Source organism: Falco punctatus (assembly GCF_963210335.1).
Source record: "Falco punctatus genome assembly, chromosome: 1".
NCBI classification, from domain to species: domain Eukaryota; kingdom Metazoa; phylum Chordata; class Aves; order Falconiformes; family Falconidae; genus Falco; species Falco punctatus.
This window is the reverse complement of record NC_137580.1, coordinates 47,994,906-48,019,320: the sequence shown is the minus strand read 5'-3', so window position 1 is coordinate 48,019,320 and position 24,415 is coordinate 47,994,906. Positions and strand designations below refer to the sequence as shown.

General features: G+C 36.8%; 1 protein-coding gene across 8 annotated transcripts in view; it reads right to left on the bottom strand.

Annotated features, from left to right (window-relative positions):
• The window catches only part of HTT (huntingtin), a 98,357-nt gene that overhangs the window by 24,394 nt on the left and 49,548 nt on the right, over positions 1–24,415 (bottom strand). For 7 of the 8 annotated variants that reach the window (XM_080411023.1, XM_080411022.1, XM_080411020.1 and 4 more), the window contains 19 exons: positions 23,816–24,054; positions 22,279–22,421; positions 18,696–18,903; positions 17,218–17,359; positions 15,191–15,370; positions 13,590–13,766; positions 13,261–13,337; positions 11,910–12,048; positions 10,166–10,288; positions 9,106–9,319; positions 8,759–8,904; positions 8,101–8,278; positions 7,730–7,825; positions 6,746–6,933; positions 5,375–5,501; positions 4,093–4,193; positions 2,753–2,907; positions 2,261–2,400; positions 2,015–2,097 (listed from right to left, as the gene is read on the bottom strand). In XM_080411023.1, coding sequence (XP_080267149.1) covers positions 2,015–2,097; positions 2,261–2,400; positions 2,753–2,907; positions 4,093–4,193; positions 5,375–5,501; positions 6,746–6,933; positions 7,730–7,825; positions 8,101–8,278; positions 8,759–8,904; positions 9,106–9,319; positions 10,166–10,288; positions 11,910–12,048; positions 13,261–13,337; positions 13,590–13,766; positions 15,191–15,370; positions 17,218–17,359; positions 18,696–18,903; positions 22,279–22,421; positions 23,816–24,054 — 2,856 coding nt within the window. Of the gene's footprint in view, positions 1–2,014; positions 2,098–2,260; positions 2,401–2,752; positions 2,908–4,092; positions 4,194–5,374; positions 5,502–6,745; positions 6,934–7,729; positions 7,826–8,100; positions 8,279–8,758; positions 8,905–9,105; positions 9,320–10,165; positions 10,289–11,909; positions 12,049–13,260; positions 13,338–13,589; positions 13,767–15,190; positions 15,371–17,217; positions 17,360–18,695; positions 18,904–22,278; positions 22,422–23,815; positions 24,055–24,415 lie in introns of those variants that run through there. The other variant, XM_080411027.1, reaches the window with a different exon arrangement.

Below are 24,415 nucleotides of genomic sequence, written 5' to 3'. Positions count from 1 at the left end.
TAGTCAGATTAAGGAAAAATAAAAATCTTAGAAGCCCAATACATTTTTTCATTTAAAGGACAGGCAACACAGCCTCAAATAACATTTACACGAACTAGACATCACTTTATTCTTTTTTTAATCTTTTTCAATATTTCACTTGCTTTAAACTGCATGGCACACCAAAAACAGTATCACCACATTCTTAGTACAGTAACACAGGTGATCCTGAAAGCAGCATCTGGCTGACCTGTAAACATGCACTAACACTGTGCATGCATTACCCCAAAGTCAACATACCAGATCTAATATCTAAGGAAAAGTATAAATATTTACAATTCATATCAAGCAGGAAAAACATTCAGAAATAACTGTAACAACTGCAGTTCAATAGGAAAACATTCCTAACTCTACTCAAACCATAACTCAGCATATCTGACTGCAAACTTTCTTATGAAACCAGGCAAGACTAAGAATTCAAGTACTTTGACTCAGGCTAGATAATTATCTACAAAGAAGATAAACTGTTAGTTCTTCTTTAAATTTTATTTTAAAAAATTAAAGTTTCAGAACAGTAAAACCTGCTGATGACATTTCATAAATGATCTGCCTGAAGATTCCAAAACAAAACCAGCACTTCCTGTGTTTCGATACAGGTATTACTTTTTCCTCTAAAGTTACTGATCTTGCATAGCTCAAAGACTTTTCTTGGGAAAAAAAAATCATTTCTACATAAAATTCTTAGCCAAGCAAAAATATACACACATTGGTTTTTCAAGCAGGATCTCTAATGCCTAGTATTGTTATCATAGAATCACAGAATCATTTAGGTTGGAAAAGACCTTTGAGATCATCAGGTCCAACCATTAACCCAGGACTGCCCAGTCCATCACTAAACCATGTCACTAAGCAATCGTATCTACATGTTTTTTAAATGCTTCTGAGGACAGTGACTCCACCACCTCCCTGGGCAGCCTGTTCCAATGTTTGACCACCCTTTCAGTGAAGAAATGTTGGCTAACATCCAGCGTAAACCTCCCCTGGCACAACTTGAGGCCGTTTCCTCTTGTCCTGTCACCTGTTACTTGGGAGGAGAGACTGACCCCCACCTGCTTACAACCTCCTTCCAGGTAGCTGTAGGGAGCAAGAAGGTCCCCCCTGAGCCTCCTCTTCTCCAGACTAAGCCACCCCACAGTTCCCTCAGCCACTCCTCATAAGACTTATTCTCTAGACCCTTCACCAGCCTTGTGGCCCTTCTCCGGACACACTCCAAATAAAGATTATTATAGTGTTAACAGTTTTTGTAAATAACATGTAGGGTCTGTAAAGCTGCAAATACTGAATGTTCAAGCCATTTAGAATCTCAAGAGAACATACAGAAGCCTAGAGGCAGATAAATGATCATTTAGCCTTCCCTATGCAAAAGATTCTCAAGAAAAATAATGTCACTAACACTGAAGTATTTTTCACTAATACATACTATTCAAATAGTGAAACAAATGTTACATCTAAAATTTGTATATAACTTTATGCAAGATTTTAATTTTTAATTTTTCAAGGAGATAAATAACTGGATAAGGACTTTTTTTTTTTTTTTAATTCACCATATGTAGTGCTAATTTTCTAATTAACATCATCCGGTGAAATTTATGTCCCTACACTGGGACAACATTGTTAAATCAAATATTACTCTGCTATTTTAGATAGTGATTTTTCATTTCCTACAGACTATAGCAAGCATGCAATAGCAAATTAAAATCCCATCGTTACAGTGAAAGCTAACACTACAAGGACCCTTTAGCACACAGTGTTGAAAAGTACTGCCCAGTAGCTGGCTCATGGGTAGACCTCACACATACAAACAAAAAGTATATGAGAGGTGTTACAGCTGACTGAGTCACCCAGTTATGATCTACCTTGCACCACTCAGACCTTTTAGTTTACATCTGTTGTTAAGCAATGCCTCTTAACTGAATTTTCATAAACTAGAAGAAATGTAATATAAGTCAAGTTCACAGTTAAAGTTTTAACAAACCTGTCCCAGTTTATAATCCATATCACCTATTTCTCGCTCAGTATTGATCTGCAGCAAGAGTTTTTCATGGCTGATAAGAGTACCTACAACAAAACAGAAGGTTTTAAAACAAGCATTACAAAGTAGATGTGAAAATGGCTTCATTTCCTGCAAACTAGATTTCAAATAAATTCCTAAGTGTATCTTTTCTACTTTTAAACATAAAAGAAATTTATTCTCCCCTTCCCCCTGCACACAGGCACTTACCTGTAGTAGCAGGAGAAAGTGATGGAACAGGGTCCCAAGCTTGGTATAAGTGATGAGTAGCAATATTATCTCTCTTAGATACCATTGCTTGGATTTCCTGTTCAACAATTCCCCTGATAACACTTAGCTTCCTCCCAAACCTGAAAGCCCAACAGAAATCAATTTAAGTGATTTTCCCTTTAACACTTTTGTGCAATTCTGACTAGCTTACTCTACAGCGATGTGTCTATGCTTATTTTCATTATCAGGGATGCTAAAACTGAGAAATGTCAAGAAATACGTTCTGCACGCTGTTTACTAGTTTTTCGCAAGATATTGTCCTTTCCAGATACTGCCTTTTAACTCAGCAGGTGCATGATGCTAAGTCCATGTAACTTCTACGTAAACAGATAATAGTCTATACATATTATTGCTACAGGTGGATTAAGAAATTGTAATTGTATATTATCACAATTGTAACTTTTATGCATTTTAGAACAAGTGAAAAAATACCTTGTGTCCAGAGCTTTTAAAGCTTTGTTGCGGGGCTGCTGTTCCAAACAGCTAACTGCTGGATTGCCTGCAACAGGTATTGTCATTGCACTCAGCACCAAGGAAGTTATGGCTTGTACTGCAAGAACATTAATTTGGGTCCTCTCTGTATCTTCCTGTAAAATGAACTTACTATAATTTGAATTGTAAAAAAAAAAAGGATCCTGAAAGACCTGAAAATCAATTTGTCACCTTCCACTAAATTATCATTAGTAAGCCTGACACTTAGACTTCTTCCCATCCCGAAATCTAACTGACATAAGCAATGCACACAAAGCATTGTGACTGTAACAGCAACAATCCTTCCATCTCAGCCATTCTGCATGCATCCTCTCTTATCCCAACACCATTAAAACCTCAAAATGTCAATTTTGTAACTTCCAAAATGTTTAGTTGCTTTCTTTGAATCTACCCATTAGTTACTTGTTGAAACAAAGCATCAAACAAGATAAAATCCGAGTTGGAAACTCTTCAGAGAGGGACACGATTGTTTTTGGTAACTGCCTGTTTAGGAACACAACTCAACCTTATGAATTTTCAGCAGCATTTTTCTGGACATCGTTATCCACATGCATCCAGTGTTTCTTCTAAACCAAGATGCTACACATTCAGTATTTAGCACCACTGTAAAAGTGTAAGAGAACTGTAACAGTCTCATCATTGCTTTTGCTATAGATAAATTTCTCTAGCTCTAATCCCCAAATGCCCTCCACTGAATTTTGAATGCTTACCCGAGGCATCCAAATTAGAAGCCCAGGTATCCAATATACATATAGCCTACAACTGGGAGTGGAAGACATGAGTATGCATCTCCAGGTCGACTCATTCCTACTCAAGAATCTTACCGAAAAATCTTACCAAAGAAAATCCCCTTGAGGTTTGGTTATTAAATAGCACATTAATAATAGCAATTAATAGATATTAGTCACAGTGAACTATATATATCCTAAAGGCACAGTTCTCTCACACGTTGTTTCTCTCAAAGTTCTTGGCATTCCTATTGTGCCTAAAGCCAAAAATCCAATCAAACACACTTTTAACTGTGTGCATGTTGAATGATGTACCAATATAAAGTTGAAACAGCTTCACTAGAATTTTGCCATACTATTTACACGCTTGAAGAAGTTTTAAGCCAGAAGATGGATGTGTCTGAACTCACAGGGATATAAAGACAAGGAAATACAAAACAGAAAGAAATTCTTAGTTTCACTCACTACTTTTCTGTTTTACAGGTTTATTAATTTTACATTTTTCTTAGTTTAATTAAGATTTAATTAAAATAATTCAGTGAATAACATTACCTCTTGTTGATTCTCCTCTTGGTCCATTACAATAGGCTGAGTTACCAGCACACCAAGCAAAGTAGCCCAAGTCTCTTCAAACTGAGTACGGCTGATCCATCCTATGGAAACACTCAGAGATAGCCATTCATGTCTTAATACAAACTTAAACATGGAACAGCATCAAAAAAATGGTACGTCATTCCCACTGATTTAGTTTCATACCATTTACTATTCAATTTGGCATTTTTTGTAACCACTACAGCTTTAAATTTAACTGTTTTGTTTTAGGAAGTGATGAAGCTTTTAGAAGGGTTCTGCATATTATTCAAATGTATGTAAAAAAACAACCTGAACAGGACCATTTAGATAATAATTTCAGTGTCCAACTTCCAAAACACCAAGACCCATCAGGTTTTCACAACACACAAAATCATCCCAGAAAACTGTCCAGTTCTCACGGTAAAGAAAGTCATGGAGAATCCCATAATGACCCAAGAAATCTTCTTGCCCTAAAAGCAAAATAACTGAATTGCCTAGAAATAGGCATTAAAATTCAAGCACTTCTCAAAGAATTTTTCCAAACAGATTTTTACCTATAAAAGATTGCAGAGGATTCCTGAATGATACCTTGCTGTTTATACTAATATAAAGAATCAAAAATGTGAATGTCACCTTAGGCATCATAGTGATCAAACAGAAATCAGTGCCACACCACAAGTCAATCAAATATTAACCCATAGATCAGAGGGAGAAAAACACCAGATAAACCCCAAAACAAAGAACTTGCATACGCATATGGAAAATTTGGTGCATTACCCTTGACAGGCTCATCTATTGATAAAGACTTGAACTCATAAGTCCCAGTGATCTCTCCTTCAGTAAACCTTGACATATCTAGAAGCTTTAAAGTGACAGCATCTCATTTAAAATATTGAGTGTCGCACTGAATTCTATTTCTACACTATACATGAATTAAAAAAAAAAGGATGGGGAAGCAAAATATTCTCAAACATAGTTAAGTGTATGCTCCAGTAAACAAGCAGCCACTTTAAGAGCACACCGAAAGCACCTCCCTGAGTTGGAGTAGTTTTTGGCTTTATCTCTATAATTTTTCCCCTTCATTGAACAAAACATAATAATTATTGCAGCACAATTACTAACCTGCTCTGAAATAGTATTTCTCTTCCACATAAGCAACAGAAGTAAACAAACAGTACCAGATTCAGTTATTGAGTAACTTCCCAACACAGGTGAATGCCCAATAACAGCCAACTGTATTAATTTTTAATTTTGTACATACCAAGTGTATTAATGCGATAGATGAACTCCTTAAAGATTTCTTTTTCTTGAAGAAATTCTACTGGGATTTCAGGAAAAACTGTGCTGAAGTCGCCTGCAGGCTTTGGTGACCAGCCTAATTTCCAGACCTGAAGAAATATAAAGTCTACTCATCCAAAAGAGAAATAGTACTAACACAACAGCTATAAATATATATGCACCATTCAAAAGCAACAAGGCATCAGTAAAAAAGTAATTCTTCAAATACAAAAATGCTTAGAGAAAGACTAAATATCTAACACAGCTAATAGAAATTTTACATTGCATTGCTAATTTGGGGGGAGGGGTTTTTTCTTTGCATATTTCTCAAGAGAAATTAATTATTCAGTACTACTGTCCAAGTTCGTGTATAAAAGCAAGTAAGTTCCTGTCATATATTTCAGTTTAGGATTTAATTGCTAGGTGACTCCTAGATTATGCAGAAATGATTCTGAAAGGTAATTCAGGAAAAGTTGTTCACATACTATTGATACCTGAAAAAGCACAAAGATACATCCAAGAGTGGGCAAAAAAAAATCTCAATCCAAAAAAATACAATTAGCATCTTTTGACATACGCTCAAAAACAGAGTACTAAGAAACAGAGAAAGACTGGAGATATGGCCTTGCACATTATCAGAAAACCCTCTTTTTCTCTCCCTAATAAGCACCTAGAAATGTTCCCAATAATGGTTTTGAAGTTTATCAAAATGAAGACATCTCACAGTAGTAACAATACATGGAGGTAATCATGAGATGCTCTTAAATCCATGTTACGCCAGCCAAAAAGAAAGCTTGAAATACCTTGTCCAAAAGATCCAAGATCAGTAATATACAATCCAAAAGTATCCGCATGGTACACCATGGTATAGTACCACACACAAACCTGAGTCAGTTCAGACACTACCTTCAGACACCCCAGCACCGCTGCATCACTGTGGTGCTTGGCGTGACAAAAAAAACCACTTGTCAATTCAGGTGTCAAAGTAGCAGTGTAGATTTTGCACTCTTTCCAGGGTAAACAGTCCCACTGAGCAGGAGGAAATATTAGCCCTAACAAAGCATCACTGCTTCCTTTTCCTTTCTTAAACTACCAGCCGGACATTCTTAAAAATGAAATTGTAAGGAGCAACTAGACTCCTTTCTAATCAAATCTCTGCTTCCAAAGTGAACTCTTATTTGCTATCTCTACAATGTTTTGCTACTCAGTGTTTAAAAAGACAAACTGGCTCATCAAACCAGCTAAAGGTTGAAGTCCTACTAATGTAAAAGTTACGACGCAGCACCATGTTTTGTTTTCAAAATGTTGTTCAAAAGCTTTTAAAAGTCCTGAAAACAAAGCATAATGAACATACCAAGGGAGGTACTCTTGTGTAACTGTTCACTAGAGGCAGCCTTGCTAAACTGATGATGATGTTCTTGAGGACAGGAGTAAGAAATGCTGGGATACTGCTGTTTCTTTTGTGCCCCAGTGACAAGACAGTCTGTAAACATTCCACCATCTCAGCTACCATTTCACAAGCCGCAGTAACGTGTTTGGTTTCTTTGTTGGGAGAGAAAGAAATTCAGTTTTATGAATCTAATCAAAAGCCACATCATTTTAAAAACACAGAAAACCAAGAAATGCTTCATAAGAGAGCATGTCGACTAAAAAGGACAAAACCATAATAAGGATGTATACAAAGAAATACTCTACAATATTTCAGTTACTATCACCCTCCCCACAACAGCCTGCATGTTGTTTGCCAGTCTCGGTGCTGGAGATTACCAGTGTCTGAGGGCTGTCAGCAGGGCAGCTCAATTTCTAACCAAAGCAAGAACATGCCACACTAAATTCTCACAAATGCTCTGCTCAAAGTGATCAGACTCATCTGTTTTATGAAAAAACAGTCTCACAGCTGCCTCTATGCTAAATCTGACAAGCAGGTAATTTCTGTGGATGGAAGTGGTATCTTACTGCACCAGCACCACTGGATATAGAAGACTTGACCTTCACCTCAACATAGTGCTTCCATACTGTAGAAGGACAGATAATGAATCTATCATTCTTCAGAAGAAATACTGACAATCCTATGAAATCTAAAAATCCCACAACACTTAAAAAGTCAGTCTGCAGCATGCTGCACAACTAACAGAATCCTCCAAAAGAATCTGCATTGATGCTTAACTTGCAAGAAAAAAACAACTATACCTGTTAAAAAATGTCAACTTATATTTAATAGACACTTAAAAAATAAGTGAGGAACTATCATTGTTAAGAAAATAGTAATGGAAAAGGTACCTACAAACATTTCTTCGGTGGAAGTTTAAGGCAAAACTGGAATTCATCATTTACTTACTCTGTGTGTTTGAATCAACTTCACTCTCACTTAAGCCTTTTGAAGTATTCTTCTTTCTTTCAGGACTGAGAAGTTGATTACCAGGTTCAACAGCAACTGAATTAGACAAAAATATTCAAAAGATACAGCCATTACAGATCTCGTACTCCATTTTTCTCCTCAAAACTAAGTCAAATACTTAACATCTTCAAGGCATCTCCCAAGTTCAAAAGTAAACACCAAATTTTAAATGAGAAATTAAAGTAGTAAAATAAATTAAAGAAATAATTAAAAAGGACTCAGAGGAAATATTCCAGACACCTAGCATTTGATCAGTGATGACTGACAATTTATTAAGAAAATTTTCTCATAGCTGTTCAAATTGGACTCACCTGCTTCTATGATAAATCTAATGCAATTAATTAAGGAGCAAGCATATGTCACATTAGCTGCAGAAGCCAGCAAATTCCAGAGACTAGACTGCTGTAATGTCAGACAGCAACAATCCAGAGCAGCTTGAAGATCTACACTTAACGGAATCTGGTCATGCATTAAATGCCATGATAGTGCCTGTGCAAAAATAAAAATTTCTCATTAACAGCAAACTCTCACAACAGAAGAACTTACAACCAAAGCTGTTTGGTTTTTTGTTGTTTTTTTTTTTTTTAACTCAGCAATATGTAAGTTTTACTAGCAAGCTGTACTGACGTTTTTTCCTGAGAACAGAATTTATTTTAAATACAATAAAATTATGAGCATTATATATTGCTTATTTAGTGTTCCAAAAATCAGTGCAGGGCCACTCTCCCAAATGCCAGGATCATTCCTTCATTCAATCAACCTCTCCTTGTAAAAAGCTGCCCTTATCCCACATAAGCCCATCTGATTTACTAGCACAGATCAAAAAAAAAAATAACCACAGAAGAAATTTCTACAGTTAAGACAAGAAAATTGCTCAGATCAGAAGTTACTCAATAGGACCAGTTTAAGTCAAAGTCATTCCCTCTCCCAACATTTCATCACATCTTTAATTATGCTGTAGCTTCTTACCTCTACTGACATAACTACAAATTTGAGGATATCATCCTCTTTGTCAGGAGGAACACGGAGACCAGCTGGTAGTTTTGAGAGTAACAACAAATACTGAGCCAGTGCACGACAAAGTGTCATCATAGACTGGTACATCACCTCATCTCCTAGAAAATAAGACTGGATGAAATCTAGCAGTTCAAATTTTCCGCCCCTCTCAATTAATGTTTTTTCAGAATTATTTAATTAGCACATTTATGCCACATATCTTCATTTTTTAAAATAGTAAGTTCATTCATTCACAAGACATCTGTAAAGTGCCTTTGCAGAGGAGAGAATAAACTTTAGAAGACCATTATTTCTATTACCAAAGATATCGCTTAGTTTTTTCCAGTAGGCTGATGGCTCAGTTGGCAAGAGTGGTTGAAAAACCTGGTGGTTGGCAGGAAGGTTTTGTACAGTGGTAGACACATGATCCAGAGTAACCCTCCGAGCTGTTTCAAAGAAACTACTCTTCTGGTCTCTTGAGATTTCATTCATGCCCAAGCTTAAACAAGGTGCTAACAAGCTGAGGTTGAATTCCTGAAATCAAATAGTAAATAAAAAGTAAAGAAATTGCTTTAAAGAGAAGCTAAATATCTGATAGTACTATTGTGGCATACTAATATGGTGGTAAATTAACAGTTTATTAAATAACAAGTTAGTTAATAAGATCTCTACTCCATTGTGGTGTAACAGTACGATCATTAAGCCCATACTTGTTCCACATTTAAATTCCAAACACTACTGTACCAGAAATAAAAATCAATTTGCTTATTCCAGATTTTCAGAACAATATGTGAATAAAGCTTAAGAATGATCTATATACAAGGAATCTTCAAGAAATAAGTTTTCAAACAATTAAGTCAAATATTTTTAAAACAATTTCCCACTATTATTTCTGCATATCAGCAGAACAAAATACATTCTCAGAAAACAAAGTAATAGATACAAGTTGTCCTTTACGCCAGATTTACTATCTGTGACTTGTTAGTGGCATACTGCAAGTTACCTAGCACAGGTATTTTAAAGGTTACAGAAGCATCTGGCCTTGTAAGAGACTGTATGGCAAAACGAGAACATTATGTAAAATGGTAAAATAGATTTTTGTGACTGCAATACATAAACCAACCTTCACTTTCACTCTGTACACCCAACCTGTACTACCGGAAAGTTAGTAGTAGCATCATTGTTAGACCACAGAAACAAAAGGTATCTGTTTTAAGTTTCCAAAGTCAAACGAAATTCAAGAACTGAACTAACTACCAGTACTATATGAATTGGAAGCGTTAACATTTAAGGATATAATCTATTAATATTACCAATAAGAACATTAGAAATAATTACAGCCTCTTCAGCTGACCGTGTTTCATCTGACAAAGAAGTTACCTTGCTGGTCATAAAGGAGTTCAGGTCAGGCTGAGGAATCCTATTCACCAGCTCTGCGCCTTCTAGCAGTGCTGAGTCAGACTTGATGCAACACTGTGACCTCACTAGTGACACGTACCAGTCCTTTAATAATGAAAAAAAAATTATTACATATTTATTTTCAGAAAAATAATACATTTCAAGGAGACAGGGAGAGAATTGCTCATTGGCACTGAATTGTGGTCCATGAATGTAAAAAAACCCAAAACCTCAAAGAAAAAAGCTAGGCAAAACAGACAACTGGTGAATGGACCACCATAAGCTAGACCAATGGATGTTCACTGGCAAGTTCTCTATTTCCATAAAGTCTGGACAAAAAAAGGAGGAAAAAAGCTGAATGTATACGTATGTATTAGGATCCTAAAGCTGAGGAGAATATCTAGGAAAAAAAAAAGGAAAGCTCAACAGTCACAAAAACATAATTTTGCAGTAGCAAAAACCCCAGTACTACAACCAAGGAAGAAAAGTCTTCAGATTCAAATAGATCAGCAGACGGCAGATGAAGATAAACATTCTGAAATAAATCAAGACCATCATACGTCATCACAGATTTACTCCTTATTAGCAATGAGACTACAGGAACTGGTTCATAATATAACTAATTTAACTAAGGAATATAAAAAGGCTCAGTTATCCCTTTTCTATGTTTTGTCTCAACTGGACATCCTGAATTTGCTGATACTAATTAGAATGCAACTAAGCCTGTCAAGAGTTTAAGGAGCATCTTGATAATGATCTTAGTCACATGGTTTAGTTTTAGGCAGTCCTGCAAGGAACAGGGAACTGGACTTCACAATCCTTATGGGTCCCTTGCAACTTGAGACATTTTATGACTCTATGAACTACATAGAGGTTGTGGAGGAAGCACAAAAAATCTACTCTGTGCAGGATTTACAGTGACAGAGGAAGGAGATTTTTTTTTCATTAATTTGAAGACAGAAAACTACGGATAAATGGTTTCTGGGCATAAACATTGTTTCCTCCTGTTAAGTAGTTCTCAATCTCTCTCCTAAGTCAATGGGTTCCTCAACTGTATATCAGTGTCCTCCAAACTGTCAGCTAACGAAGTAACTTTTGTCATCTCAGTTACAAAAATTTCCTATTACTGTGTATCACTGTAGAACACAAAGGACTGAGAAGAAGTTCTCTGTACCATGGGATAAACTGGAAAGAAAGGAGGACACAGGCCCCAAAAGGCTGGCTGTTAGCTTCCCACTCCACTTTGAAATAAACACACTTAAGTACATGAAAGACAGAAACAGTAGTCATGACTGTTCTCTGAAAGTAATTTAAAGCTGAGAAATGGAAATCAAGAACTAAAATCTTATTTCCAAGAGTCAACCAAGAGTTTTCAGCAAATGAATAAAACTGATCACTGCAGTAAACACATCAAGAAAAAAAGAGCAGATACCTGTCTCTACTGAATCTTAGGTAAAACTTTCCATTAAATTTATGCAAAGAAAAACGATGTTTTTTTCATAGCACCATCAACATAACAAACAGCTGCGCACATCCTAATTATTCATCGTAAGTTCAACAGTCAGCCAACACACGAAATAATTCAGTGACCTATATGTGAGATTCATTGACTATTACGAGAACATTAATGCATAGTACAAATAACCTGTATTTAAATATTTTGTAATGAGCAAAGCTTGTTTACAGCCAAGGCACTTTTAGTGACACTTTCCAAATATAATCTTACTTTGTCTAGAATTACATTCTCTAAAGCTGGTTGGTCTTCTCCATCTAGTGGGTGTGAGGTAACCAGAGGTGAAGGACTAGTTGTGGCTGGTGCTACCATAAGACGAAACCTGTCCAAGAGCGAGTAAAGTCTTTGGTGTCTGAAAATAGAGGAACACATCAGCAGAGAGCTAACTTACTCATTTCTGTAAGTAATTTAAAAATAGAAAGACATTCAGTGAGTTAATTCTAATCCTGGGAGAGAAAAGCAGTAGGGTCTTAAGTACTTTGTTGGATATATACAGTTGTATGATGCAAAACTGTAAATGTCACTAGCTATCAGTAGCCAAAATAAATGAACTCAGCACCATCAACAAGATTTAATCTGTACATGCTTAGGCATAAAACGCAAGCTGTTACATTTTCTTTATACAGTAACTTCTTTTAATAATAAGAATCAAAAGTTAGTGTACAGATTATTTGATTGCAGACAAATACATTGTAACAGATACAAAACAAGAATCCACTAAAACTGTTCCTTCCCCTCCCTGCCCCCACGAATATATTAAGGATTCAAGCTTGTGGATTTATGTCAGTGTCAAGAGTTTAAGGTTTTTATATTTTTTGTTTGGTTGGCATTTTTTGATCCCATTACTGCTATCAAGAACTTTTATAAAGTCATTCTGAGCTTCTGTAGGTTTTTTGAGAAGTCAAATGTAACGCTACCTACGACGGCACACTCCTATCAATCTACTGCAGTCTTGGGCTTTAGATACTTTCCCCCTACTTATTCTTAACATATATTACTCTCAAACAGCAATGACATCAAGAAGAGTAAATGAAGCTGTTTCCAACATTAAATACAAAAAATATTGAATCATTTGCTCCTTGTTGTAACAGCAGTTTAAACCGGGGACTAAACAGTTACAAGTTTTAACACAGTTATCTGGGGGTGGGGGGTGTAAAGCCACCACAAAACACAAGCACACCCAGCTTGGACGCACAAAATTCTGCAGAAGTTTGAGGAAAATGAAGTTGTTTTCAGTAAAATTGTTTTTGTCAAGGAATTAATTTGCAGTTGCTGTCTCTCAAAAGTTAAATACTGAGTGGGATGTGGGAGAGATAATTTGATGCTTTCAAGCCTTTAGCTTTCTTTAATTCTTAAGTATATTGCAAATTCAACTCAGCAAACACTACATATTCTTGTGCCAGAATATGCCTGCATCTCATAAGAGAGGCTTTACTCCTATTCTACCTCCAAAAAGGACCCACTATCTTACCTTTAAGAAAAAAACAAAACATAGTAAAAAAAGTTAATATAATTAATACTAGAACATCAGTTTGGCATTTTAACATGTACTCATATAGTTTACCTTGTTGCTAATCCACTGTTTTGAAGGTATTCCTGAATTCTATCCAGTTCTTCTACTGGTAACTGAGTAATACTGTTCTATAGGAAAGAGTCACAAGAATTTTACAGGACAGAAATAAGTAAAATACCCATAGGTACTTTGAACAGGTTAGGAAAATTATAAGCCGATAAAGTGAAATGTAAACAATCACATACCTACGTGTTATGTAAAAAAGATTCCTTTCCAATGAAATCACTGAAACATCATTGTATTTTGATGTAATCAAAATCATTACACTTGGTTATATTGCTAGCACCGCCCAATCTTATTTACAAATGAAATATATTTACCTGTAAAGTTGCAGCCAAAAGCATTTCTACCCGACGGCAAGCCAGTGTGTCAACCATGCGAGCAAGCACACGGAATGGAGTACACAGAAGCTTATCAACATATAATGTTAAGACAGCCCCAGACTGGCTGAGATGTATCCCTTCTAAGCACTGTAAAGTCTTCTTCAGAGTTGTGGGCTGGATGTTGAAACAAAACAAACCAGGAAACAGACACACACACACACACAAAAAGGCAATCAGTTGGAATACAAAGACCTTCAAGCTAAAGGGAAAGGCACTTAGAAAAACTATTAGCAGACTAGTTGATCAATATAATCATCTATATATGAATAGGTTTGAGTTACTGGGTTATTTAATTAACATGAACATTAAGTTGTTTAATGTTTAACTGTAAAAGCTTACTCTTACAAAGAGTAAGCAAAAAGTAGGGAGCAAAGCTTCTAGGGAAAAAAGCTAGAAAGACTTAAGTGGAATTGTAGAAAGCTCTGAAAACAGTGAGAAGCTTGAACCCTTGCTGGAAGAAGGTAGGGGCATGAACAGTCAAAACAAGAGACAGTACAGAAATCAGTATCAGCATTAGAAACAGCAATGACCACTCAGGGTGCAAAGAAATGTTTAGATTTTTTTTACTATTAGCACCAATTCATCACTAATAATCTAAAGGGAGAAACACAAAGACAAACTAGTTTGACTTGTGGAACCAATCTTCTCTTAGAGTAGACTGTAAATATCAGCTATTTTAATTTTACTGACTTTTCTGACCATCACCAAACGTTTCACAGAACGACATCGTCCATTCAAACACGTTTAGTTCATTCTACCAACTCTCAGACACTAAAGCCCAGATTAATCTCGTTTACCTTTAAAGTGTTTTACTCACATGCCTAAATCACTAATACAGTTGCACTAGACTTGCACAGACAATGGGAAAACAGGAAATGTTACCAGGCTATTCATGGTATGGTAGCATCTCCCATCATTAGCTCTAGAGGAAACCCAGCAAATGACATTTCCCATCTAGTGAGCTCTCAAGATAAAGAGGGATGCATACAACCTTACATCCCTATAAAATATCATTCATGCCTTTTAATCTGAAACCTAAAATAATCAACAGAAATCATACACTGAATTTCTGAAGCAGTATTTCCCTCACCAAGAGGCTACAACTTGTGGGGCAAATCAATGGGGAAGGCAGAGTTTGCAGATCATTTTCATGTTGTTAGGTCCTACCGAAGATGGACTAATTCCTATTCCTGCCCCTGTAGTTAGTACTTCTGTTATTTACGCTACTAAGACACTGAAATCAAAGACATAGGTTACAGGTTTAATTTACCCTTCAGATATTATGTGGGGTTAATACCCAGAAAGGAAGAAAAGCAGCTCAACCAACTCTACTTGAATTCATAGATTTGATAGATTGGAACACATCTGATACTAAAATTGCTAATATATTGTTGCATTTTTAAAGAAGTGACTCTAAAAATAAAATCAGAAGTTGATAAATGACCCAGAAATGTCAGAATTTGCATACTTATCAGTTAAACTTATGCTAAAGCGTAAGTGACTTTATTCTTTAAAAAAAGTCAAAAAGTTAAACTTACAGCTGCAAGATTCTCACACCGTGACTGAATGGCCTGGATGAAGAGACCACTGGCTGCCGAGTTCCTGTGAACAGCACTAATAAAGTCTTGTACTGGAGGCTCATGGGACAGATTAATCAAGTCTTGAACATGATTCACAATAAGCCAGGTCAAGTGTTCTGAATCATGTAGGTTTTGACACTAAATGGGAAAGAATTAAAATCTGATTCCAGTAATACCCATGTTAAGCGTTTAATTACCAAGAACTTTATTTGACACAACATGAATTTTTCACATAAAATTCTGGTAGCTATTTTGGAATAATGGCACAGTGGCTGTATTTTAGTATCACCATCATTATTTTTATGACTGTCCTGGTTTCAGCTGGGATAGAGTTATTTTCTTCTCAGTAGCCAGTGCAATGCTGTGGTTTTGGATTTAGTATGAGAATAAAGTTGATAACACACTGATACTTTTGTTATAAGCATTACTTAGAAACAACTAAGGCAAGGACTTTTCAGTTTCTTAGGTTCTTCCACCAAGAAGGCTGGAGGGGCACAAGAAACTGCAAGGGGATACAGCCAGGACAACTGACCCAAACTAGCCGAAGGGACATTCCATACCATAGAGCGTCATGCCCAGTATATAAACAGGGAGGAGCTGGCTGGGGCCTGCCCATTGCTGCTCGGAGACCGGCTGGGCATCAATCAGCAGGTAGCGGACAACTGCGTTGTGCACCACTTGGGGTTTTTTCCCTTTTGGATTTTATTCCTCTCCCTCTCTCTCTCTCTCCCTCCCCCTCTCATTACAACTGTTAGTATTATTATTCAGTTTTAATTATTAAATTGTTCTAATATCAATCCACAAGTTTTACCTTTTCCCCCAAATCTCATCCCCATCCCTCTAGGGGGTGGGTTGGGGGCCAGTCAGCAAGCAGCTGCATGGTACCTAGCTGCTGGCCAGGGGTTAAGCCACAATAGTGACAAAAATTCCAAATGCATTTGATCTTGTTGTTGCAAATGAAGAGATTTGTAACAAATTTGTAATTTTTTTTAAGAAACGCTGAAAATCCAGGCTAGAAACAAGTAAATCGAGAAAGGTCAATTCAAAGATGCCACTTTTAAAGAAATACTGTTTGAAATAAACATGCACATGCACAGACTTGTAAAGTATGATTTTCATTTAGTCTTCTTTTTAAAGATTTCTTATTACTACTGGCCTTAAACATAACACAAATAATTTCTGGAAAGCAAATCCAGAGATTTATCAATAATTAATTTTAAACCTACAGAGGCTATATCTGTATCAACAAGCAGTGCAATACAACAGCTGCAGAGCTAACCAGTCATGCTGAGAGGCTGACACTTCCCAGTAAAGAGGTTTTGGATGGTTTTACCTTGGACCACCTCTAATCTGACTCCAGTGACTGAACATCCATTAGTACTTGAAGTGTTTCTTAAACACAGCTTTTGGTTTAGTTGAACCTGAAAAGAATGCAGTTTGCTTGCCCCAAAACTGCTCTGCAATGCAAACCAAAGTGCAATACTAGATATTACATGAAGATTCTTTTCAAAAGTTCCCAGTGAACTAAAATGTTAATATTGAGACAGCAAGAGGCCAAAGCCACAGGAACTGCTCTCATTAGAAAGCCAAAACAGAAGTTAAATGTGAATGTAAAACCTCTCCTCTTAAGGTACAGAGACAGAAATTTGTCTCCTAGACACTATGCACTGCTACTGATGTTGGGAAGCCTAACGCTAACGAGGTGCTAGGAGCACACTAAGAAGTAAGAATTCTCTGCTGGGAACCATATCCCTATCACCCACCAGGTATCCTTTCCAAGCCAAGGGAATTCTCTGTTCAGAACAGGAAAAAAAACCACCAAATGAGGTCACACCTAATCTTATAGAAGCACCACCTGAAAATAAGATGGCTGATTTCACAAGTCTCCATTTTTCACTTGTGAACCAGGTTCAGTTAATAAAAGACTGTCAGTATAATAAGATAACTCAAAACTATAGTTATAAAACTCGTAATTCATAACTTACAACATAGTCACAAAAAAGAATGAGTGCTCCTCTTCTCACTATCTCTCGATTGCACATACCACGTTTAGATTCTGAATGAGATTCATCGCTGTCTCCAGATATCTGAGGGCTAAGCAATTTAGTAGTTGAAAGACTGTGTCTCCTGCAAGAAGCACATTAGATTTTGTTACCACTATTACTATGGCTACTGAAACATTAATAATCAAATTGCTTGGAATATCCTACCAATGTGCTTACATAATATTTATTTTCCTAGAAACTTCATTCTAACACCAAACTGCTTTGAAGCAGACACTTTGCCTTCAATCAGCTCTTTACATTCTGACGGTTGTAGATTCAATTTTTTGTTCCATTCTTATTACTTCCTTGGACAGGCTGAAGAACTTCTGAAGAACTAACCAGGTTATTTAAAAGAAAAATATGGGCTACTGCATCCCTGGTAGGATAACAATTTTCTTCTCAAGCCAAACCAGTGTTCTTGAGCACTTAGTCTAGTGTCAGATTGAAAGTGATGCCCAAGCCAGAAAAAACAGAGGTGATACTGGTAAATAAAAAAAGATAACTGCAACAAATAGCAGATGTCACCCAAGCTATTTTAGTTGCCCTACTTCTCCCATATGCCAAATAATTTCATGTTTCCTCAAATTAGAATAATATTTTTTCACATCATGAGGTTGAGCTGAGGCAAGAATGTCACATTTGAGCACGAACTGATTCACTCATGTTGCAGAGCAAGATTAGTTTTCCGTAACATTCACTCCATAAGCAACAGAAATGCCTCCCAAGTCAGTTGCTGGTCTCCCTCTACAGTTAAAAGAGGGATACCCACCCACACAGGGGATATCTACCTTACCCCACAGGAGAAATCATTCCAGTGCCTGACAGGTGGCATAAACTAACTTCATACCAAGAGAATGCTTTTCTGATTTTAGACCAAATCTCTGAATTTCAGACAGCTAACATTAACTGAGGTTACTATGGCGCTTGATGCTAATGAATTAGCATGGTGCTGATACTGTGTTTTCATAAGACTTAGACACAGACCCACTGAGAGAAGAGAACATACGTAACTGTAGTTACACTTACACTGGTCAGATCCTGTTTTCATAAATACAACAGTATATATCATCTGCACTGGCTGGTTATTTGCTAAAAGGTGAAATACAAAGTCTCCACTGGAACATGAAATACTAAGTATTTTCTTATAGTTATTTCCATAATTTTAATTAAAAGCAATAAACATGATACATTCTTGCCTTAAAAGTGGAGAGATTGCTTGGTATTTCCTTTTGAGGAACAACTGAGTGCAGAATACACATTACACATAAAGTAAATGCACAACTATCTATTTCAGAATCCAAATAATACTATTCAACAGGCTGACAGGCTTAGCAGAAAACAGCTAACTTGTTTTAATATAACTTTAACAAATATAATGAGACACACTGCTACTACTAGGGATCAAAAACAAATCTTACTTTGGGGTTTGATGTACTTCTGACCACCAGTTGTAGTTGGTATAATTGACAAGAAGCAGGATTTGACACCAGAGGAGAACTAAAGATGGATGCGTGGGAATCATGGACTGAACAAGCTCACTCAAACTTTCAAGGGTATAGAAACTACCATCAGATCCATCTCCTGTAAAAAGTCTGGTGGCTGCAGCTGTGATTCTTCTAAACATCCCTGAAAACAAAAAAAAAGGCATGTTAAAAGTAACCATGATCTAATCTGAATTCTGAGGGTTTAAAATTATTCAGGTTACCCTGAAAATTCAGTTCTTGTTTCATAAGCCACTACCATTCCTGAAAGAAAAGTATATCCCAAGTGGTTTTACAAATGTAAGGCAAGTCATGGAGTTTGCCCAAGGGCAATCTGTAAACAAGTAATGACCAGCTCCCAGACCTAACAAATAATGCTTTAGTTAAGTTTCATTACAATTCTAGTCTGTTTTCTTAACTTTTTCCTCTGTCATGCAGCAAGAAGTTTACGATATGTGAAAACCTTTACCAAATCTAAAATTGTTCATTATAGACCAGATTTAGGGCTTTTTGTTTTGTTTTTTTATAAAGTAAAACACAGAACTTCTAATTAAGAACTATGCTGTAAATACCATTCTACACGCTAAGGAAGATTGCTTACAAGTATCCTACTCCAGATAACGGTTCCCCAAATACATTTAGTTGAAATTAAACTGACACCCTTCCATCCAATTTCTAAAGTGCAAGAAGTAAATGTTTTTAAGTGGAGAACCCTGCATATGGAAAACTCAGCACAAAAGCTGAATTTTGCTTTCTGACTTGCTGATTCTGTATTCATATGCCAAAATGAAGGGTGGGAAAACAAGGAAAATGGATAAACTTAAAAGCTGTCTAAAGGCACAAGATTTTTTTAGTTTCTGTGAGAAGCTAAGATCATGGGGAAAAGTGGGGGGGGTGTTTCAGAACCAGTTAGAAACCAAAAGCTAATCATAATAATGAAAGAGATCTCTAGTGTTGCTTGCTTGCCTTGTGGATATACAGAAGAATGAAGCTGTAAATTCCACAGCCATGTGGACCAGTTTAAGCCACCCCTAGGACCAATAAATACACAATGTAAATAGCAAAGAATGGGAAAAATAACTGAGCCTCAAAACTCAGGTTCCATACTAGCAAGCCATTGCTATTACCATTCCAGATTCTTGCATTTGCAGTAATTGCACCATCTAGTGACCTTCTACAGTCATGAAAGCCACAGCATGCTAATCTTTTCGCTTTGTCTATGACTTTTATTTCTACTGACTTCAAAGTAGCACACTGAAAATGTTTATTTCTAATCTTGCAGCTTCCTATAGCTGAATACATAGGAGTCAGCACTGCCCATATTTTGGAAAAAAAAACAAAACAAAACACTGATGGGTGAGAAGACAAAACATCCAAGTAGAGAAGTGGTGAAAAATGACAGAATACCTTAGTCTACATTCCCAGACACAAACCAGTATAAGCTGCACTTGTAATTAGGAGAATACAATTTACAGAGAAAAAAAATTATAGAGAACTTAACTGAATGAAAGTATTACAAAGGCAGGCACTTAGTTAACCCTAAGCCTAAACCTGAAAGAAAATGTTATGACATGAAAATACAGCCCAGGTGTCTGAATAACTTTCCTTCTACTCTGTTATACCATATAAAGCAACCACATTACTACTAGTAGTTAGGGTTGATTCGTAGTCTTACATTGAACTACTTTCTAAAGATCACACAATACACATACCACAGTGCTCTGCATAAACATTTTAATATTATTTTAGTTTTAATTTTACATTTAAGTTTCTACCTAGTTCCTGGCAGCACTCATAGTACAGCTTGGAAGCCAGTTGCTGCGGCAGAACTAGCTGAGCCTTCCCTTCCCGTTATGCCCAGTTCCCACTGTGGAAGAATCCACTTCCCTGATTTCAATCACCAGTTTGATTTTCTGATTTCATTGGCCTTGGCTTGACATCACTTAATCACTTATGCTAAGGTGATTTGGAATAAGTTACTTGTTACAGTATGTGTTTCAAATGTTTCTCCATAACATAATATAATAGCATAAACAGTTATTATCTTAACAGATGCATGGGAAAAGAGAACTATTACTCGCTACATCTTGAGTCTTGTGCCCTAAAGCAGGCTTAAAACAAAGATCAAGGAAGGCTCTGGTCACTATCACTGTATTTTGTGCCTCTTCACACACAGTCCTGGAGTCTTTGTGGCAAGAACCAATGTTTGCAGGGCTTTGTTTCTTAAACCAAAGCTCTCTTCTGACAAGTCAAAAGACAAAACATCATCTACCATGGCTGCACAAACTCTCACAACATAACTCAATTAGTTTCCCAATCACTTTTCTACCTGTTACTGAAGATGAGGAGGAGTGAAGCTACTGGAAGTTAGATCAAGGCAACGCAGAAGCTTTGGGCTTTGACAGAGAACTAGTTGAAGACCTGAACGCTTCCATCGCACTTTTTTTTTTTAAGGTCTACACCTACAATACTTATGTTTGCAAGAAGCAGGTAGCTGCAACAACAGGAATAGAACTAAGGGTTCTTTTTCCTCAAGAAAGGACTTAACTCTGTAGGAAGAGCTTAAAAAGAAAAAAGATTAGAGGTTGTTGGGATACAGTGTAGCATAGAATCATGTTAAACGTCTAATAATAGTATTCTGTAAGCACTTTTGTTGTTATGCACATCTGCTAGTAGTGAAGTACTGTAGCTCCCATTTTACAGGCCAGGTTCTCAGGGTGTTTCAAGGCCAGTTCTTGTCCAGTATCTGTAAGGGAGTCTGTGAACAACCGGGGACTTGGATGCAATTTAAAAGGTCTTGGCACTACTATTGTAATCCACGGTTGGATTTCAGCTGCAGGCTGAAAATTAGAAGGCAAAAAAGAACAGTCATAGTAAAGAAAGAATAAAAGAAACTGAATATAGTGACACTATTCAGAAAATAAGACCAAGAAATCAGGCTGACTAAGGAATTACCAAAAGGCCAGAGACTGGACATCTAGCAGAAGATGCCTATGGCAGAATTCCCAAACCTGAAGAAAGGAGCTCAAGACCAGTGAGGTGGAACAGTACTACCTCTCCTACTTTTCTGGTTTTGGTTGTTTGTTTCATTTCAGGTTTGGGTTTTTTAAAAAATGTTTTTATTGATTAATTATGACAAAGAACAGGAACCTACCCTGTCATGAGCCCGAGCCAGTGGTCTTTAACTCAGTATTTTAAGCCTGGACATAACTACCAACCTCCAAAGCGAGAAACACCATGAGAAATACAGACCAAAATTTGGAATGCTTTGCATTTTTGGAGTGGAAAGTTTTAGACAGTTAAAAGGAGAAATAAAAAGTCACTAGTTACATTTTGTTCCACATAGACAGAAGAACTGTGAAAAGTGTGACCTGCATGCACAAGCACAAAGTTTGGGAGGTTCTTTATGCCCTTAGCACCTATGTCCTTCTCAGTAGTTCGATGCATTCAACAATTGTCTCAACTGAAAAACCATTCTGTCACTGTATGCTACAGCACAAGGCAGTATTTAAAGTAATACCTGATTTGAAGATATGTATTAAGCACATAAGCAGCGTGCCCAGCTCCTGGCAGTAGAAAGTATGTTGCTGTTCATTCATGTCCACTCTCAATTGTTTGGTAACAATATCTTCCAATAGAATGCCAACCAGTTGTAATAAGAACCTTGAAAAATCACATATACAATCAACAGAAAAACTATTAACGCAAGATCTTTCAGGATAAGATGAGGTTTCCCATGAAACTCTTTAAGTTTGAAAAAATAAAATACGAAGACCTTGTTCATTCATCCCCAATAGGATGCCAAATTAAATGCTACAGAACAGGTCGACCTAAACCAAATATGATGCTATAAGTATGGGGAGATGATCACAAGCACTTAATTACATATTAGATATTGGATCTGGGTTATTTACTCATTAGCTAAAGTCATGATAGCACGCACGTACCAGCCCCACCTCACACAGCAAAGATTCAAAAAGTGCTATAGTGTCTTAACAGTGATTTGCAGTGAGCTAACACACACCATGACAGTTACTGCAGCTCAGCTGAGAAGGGGTAACTCCGCATGTCACAGTAATTCAGCTTTTTAAAGCCTCATCTATCTATACTCTACCAAACCAAACCCCCAGCCTGGGGAGTGGTATGGATGGGGGTGTGGAACCCAAACAAAAAAACCCCCAACAACAAAAAAACCCTAATTCACAACACCACCCCCCCCCCAAAAAAAAAGGGCATCTGAGTAACGACATCCTTCCTCCTTGCCATAATCATTCCTCAAGTCATTCTTGTTGGACATTATGTCACATTAAGGGAGTCCAGAAGCCCCTTTTCCCTCTACCCATCACCCTCATCAATGAGCTGAGTAAGACACACCATGTTATTTCTATGTGAAGTTCCATACTTAAGTAAGAAGTTCTCATTTTCTTAAACAAATAGCTAATTAAAATGCTTCCCACCACATAAGAGCATAATGCCTACATATGAGCATAATGCCTTGAAGACGAGCACTGTGGCAGCATAATACACTTGCCATCTCTCCACAATTCTTTTGCCTGAAGTCTGTCACACTGAAGACATGAGTATGGAAAGCCAACTACACAAAGCCAGCTCCTTAAAAATAGGAAATAGAAAGCAGGACTAACTTACTAGATTTGAATCTGTCTGCTACCAGGATTCTAGCAGAAAATCTGGGCTTCTGCTAAGGGGATGACTCATCTTTCAGTCCCCTCACAGGAAGGAAAGGATTAACTAGTGAAGTTTTTAGACCCAGTTTAAGTAAGTCCAGGATTCATACATTTTAACAGCTCCATGAGGTTCTTCACTTGGCTTGAGAAGAGGCATTGGAACAATCCGAAGTCCCTACTACAAACCGCTCATCTCCTCCCTCTGCTCTCCATCTCATCATTCCCTCCTCCACACTCACTCCTCCCATATCAACTTATTAACAGACTTTATTCCTATCAGATGACAGTTCTACATGTGAATATATTGCCCAATATATTTGTGATTTCTCAGAAATCTTAATCTTTCCCCTTAATTATTCAAAAACAACATACCTAGAAAATGTCTCTTCAGGAAGATATTTAGCCTGTTTAACCTCAGTGCGATCCTCTGGTGCAGATACATTATTTTCTCCACGTCTCAGTCTGTTAATTGCTTGACATGAAATCAGATATGGTGAGAAGGAAAGCTCTTGTATACGGGATAGAACGATGTCTTCTGTTGACTGTGAAATCAGAACTCTAAGGATAGCTAAAATTCCAGAAATCCATAGCTGGACAGTGCTCACTGATGCCTAACACAAACACAAAAATGCATGAAATTGAGTACTTTTGAAGTGAAACAACACAACATAGGAATGAATTCAAATACATTAACACTTTCATTAACTGTTGTACAAAATCACACCCTTTTCAGAATGGAGCAAGCAGGAAATAACATTTATGTTTATATCTTCCAAAATGCTATTCTTGTGGTAACTGTCAAGCTTAAATTCACTCTGTTAAACAATCTCTCAACTATAAAAACGGCACTAATACAGGAAAATGTGACTATCTATTAAATTGCATTCTAGAATTCATTATGAGAGTATGTTTCTCTATGTTCCTGATCCTCAAAATACAAAATGAAGGCAAGTAATCCATAAGCAGAACATT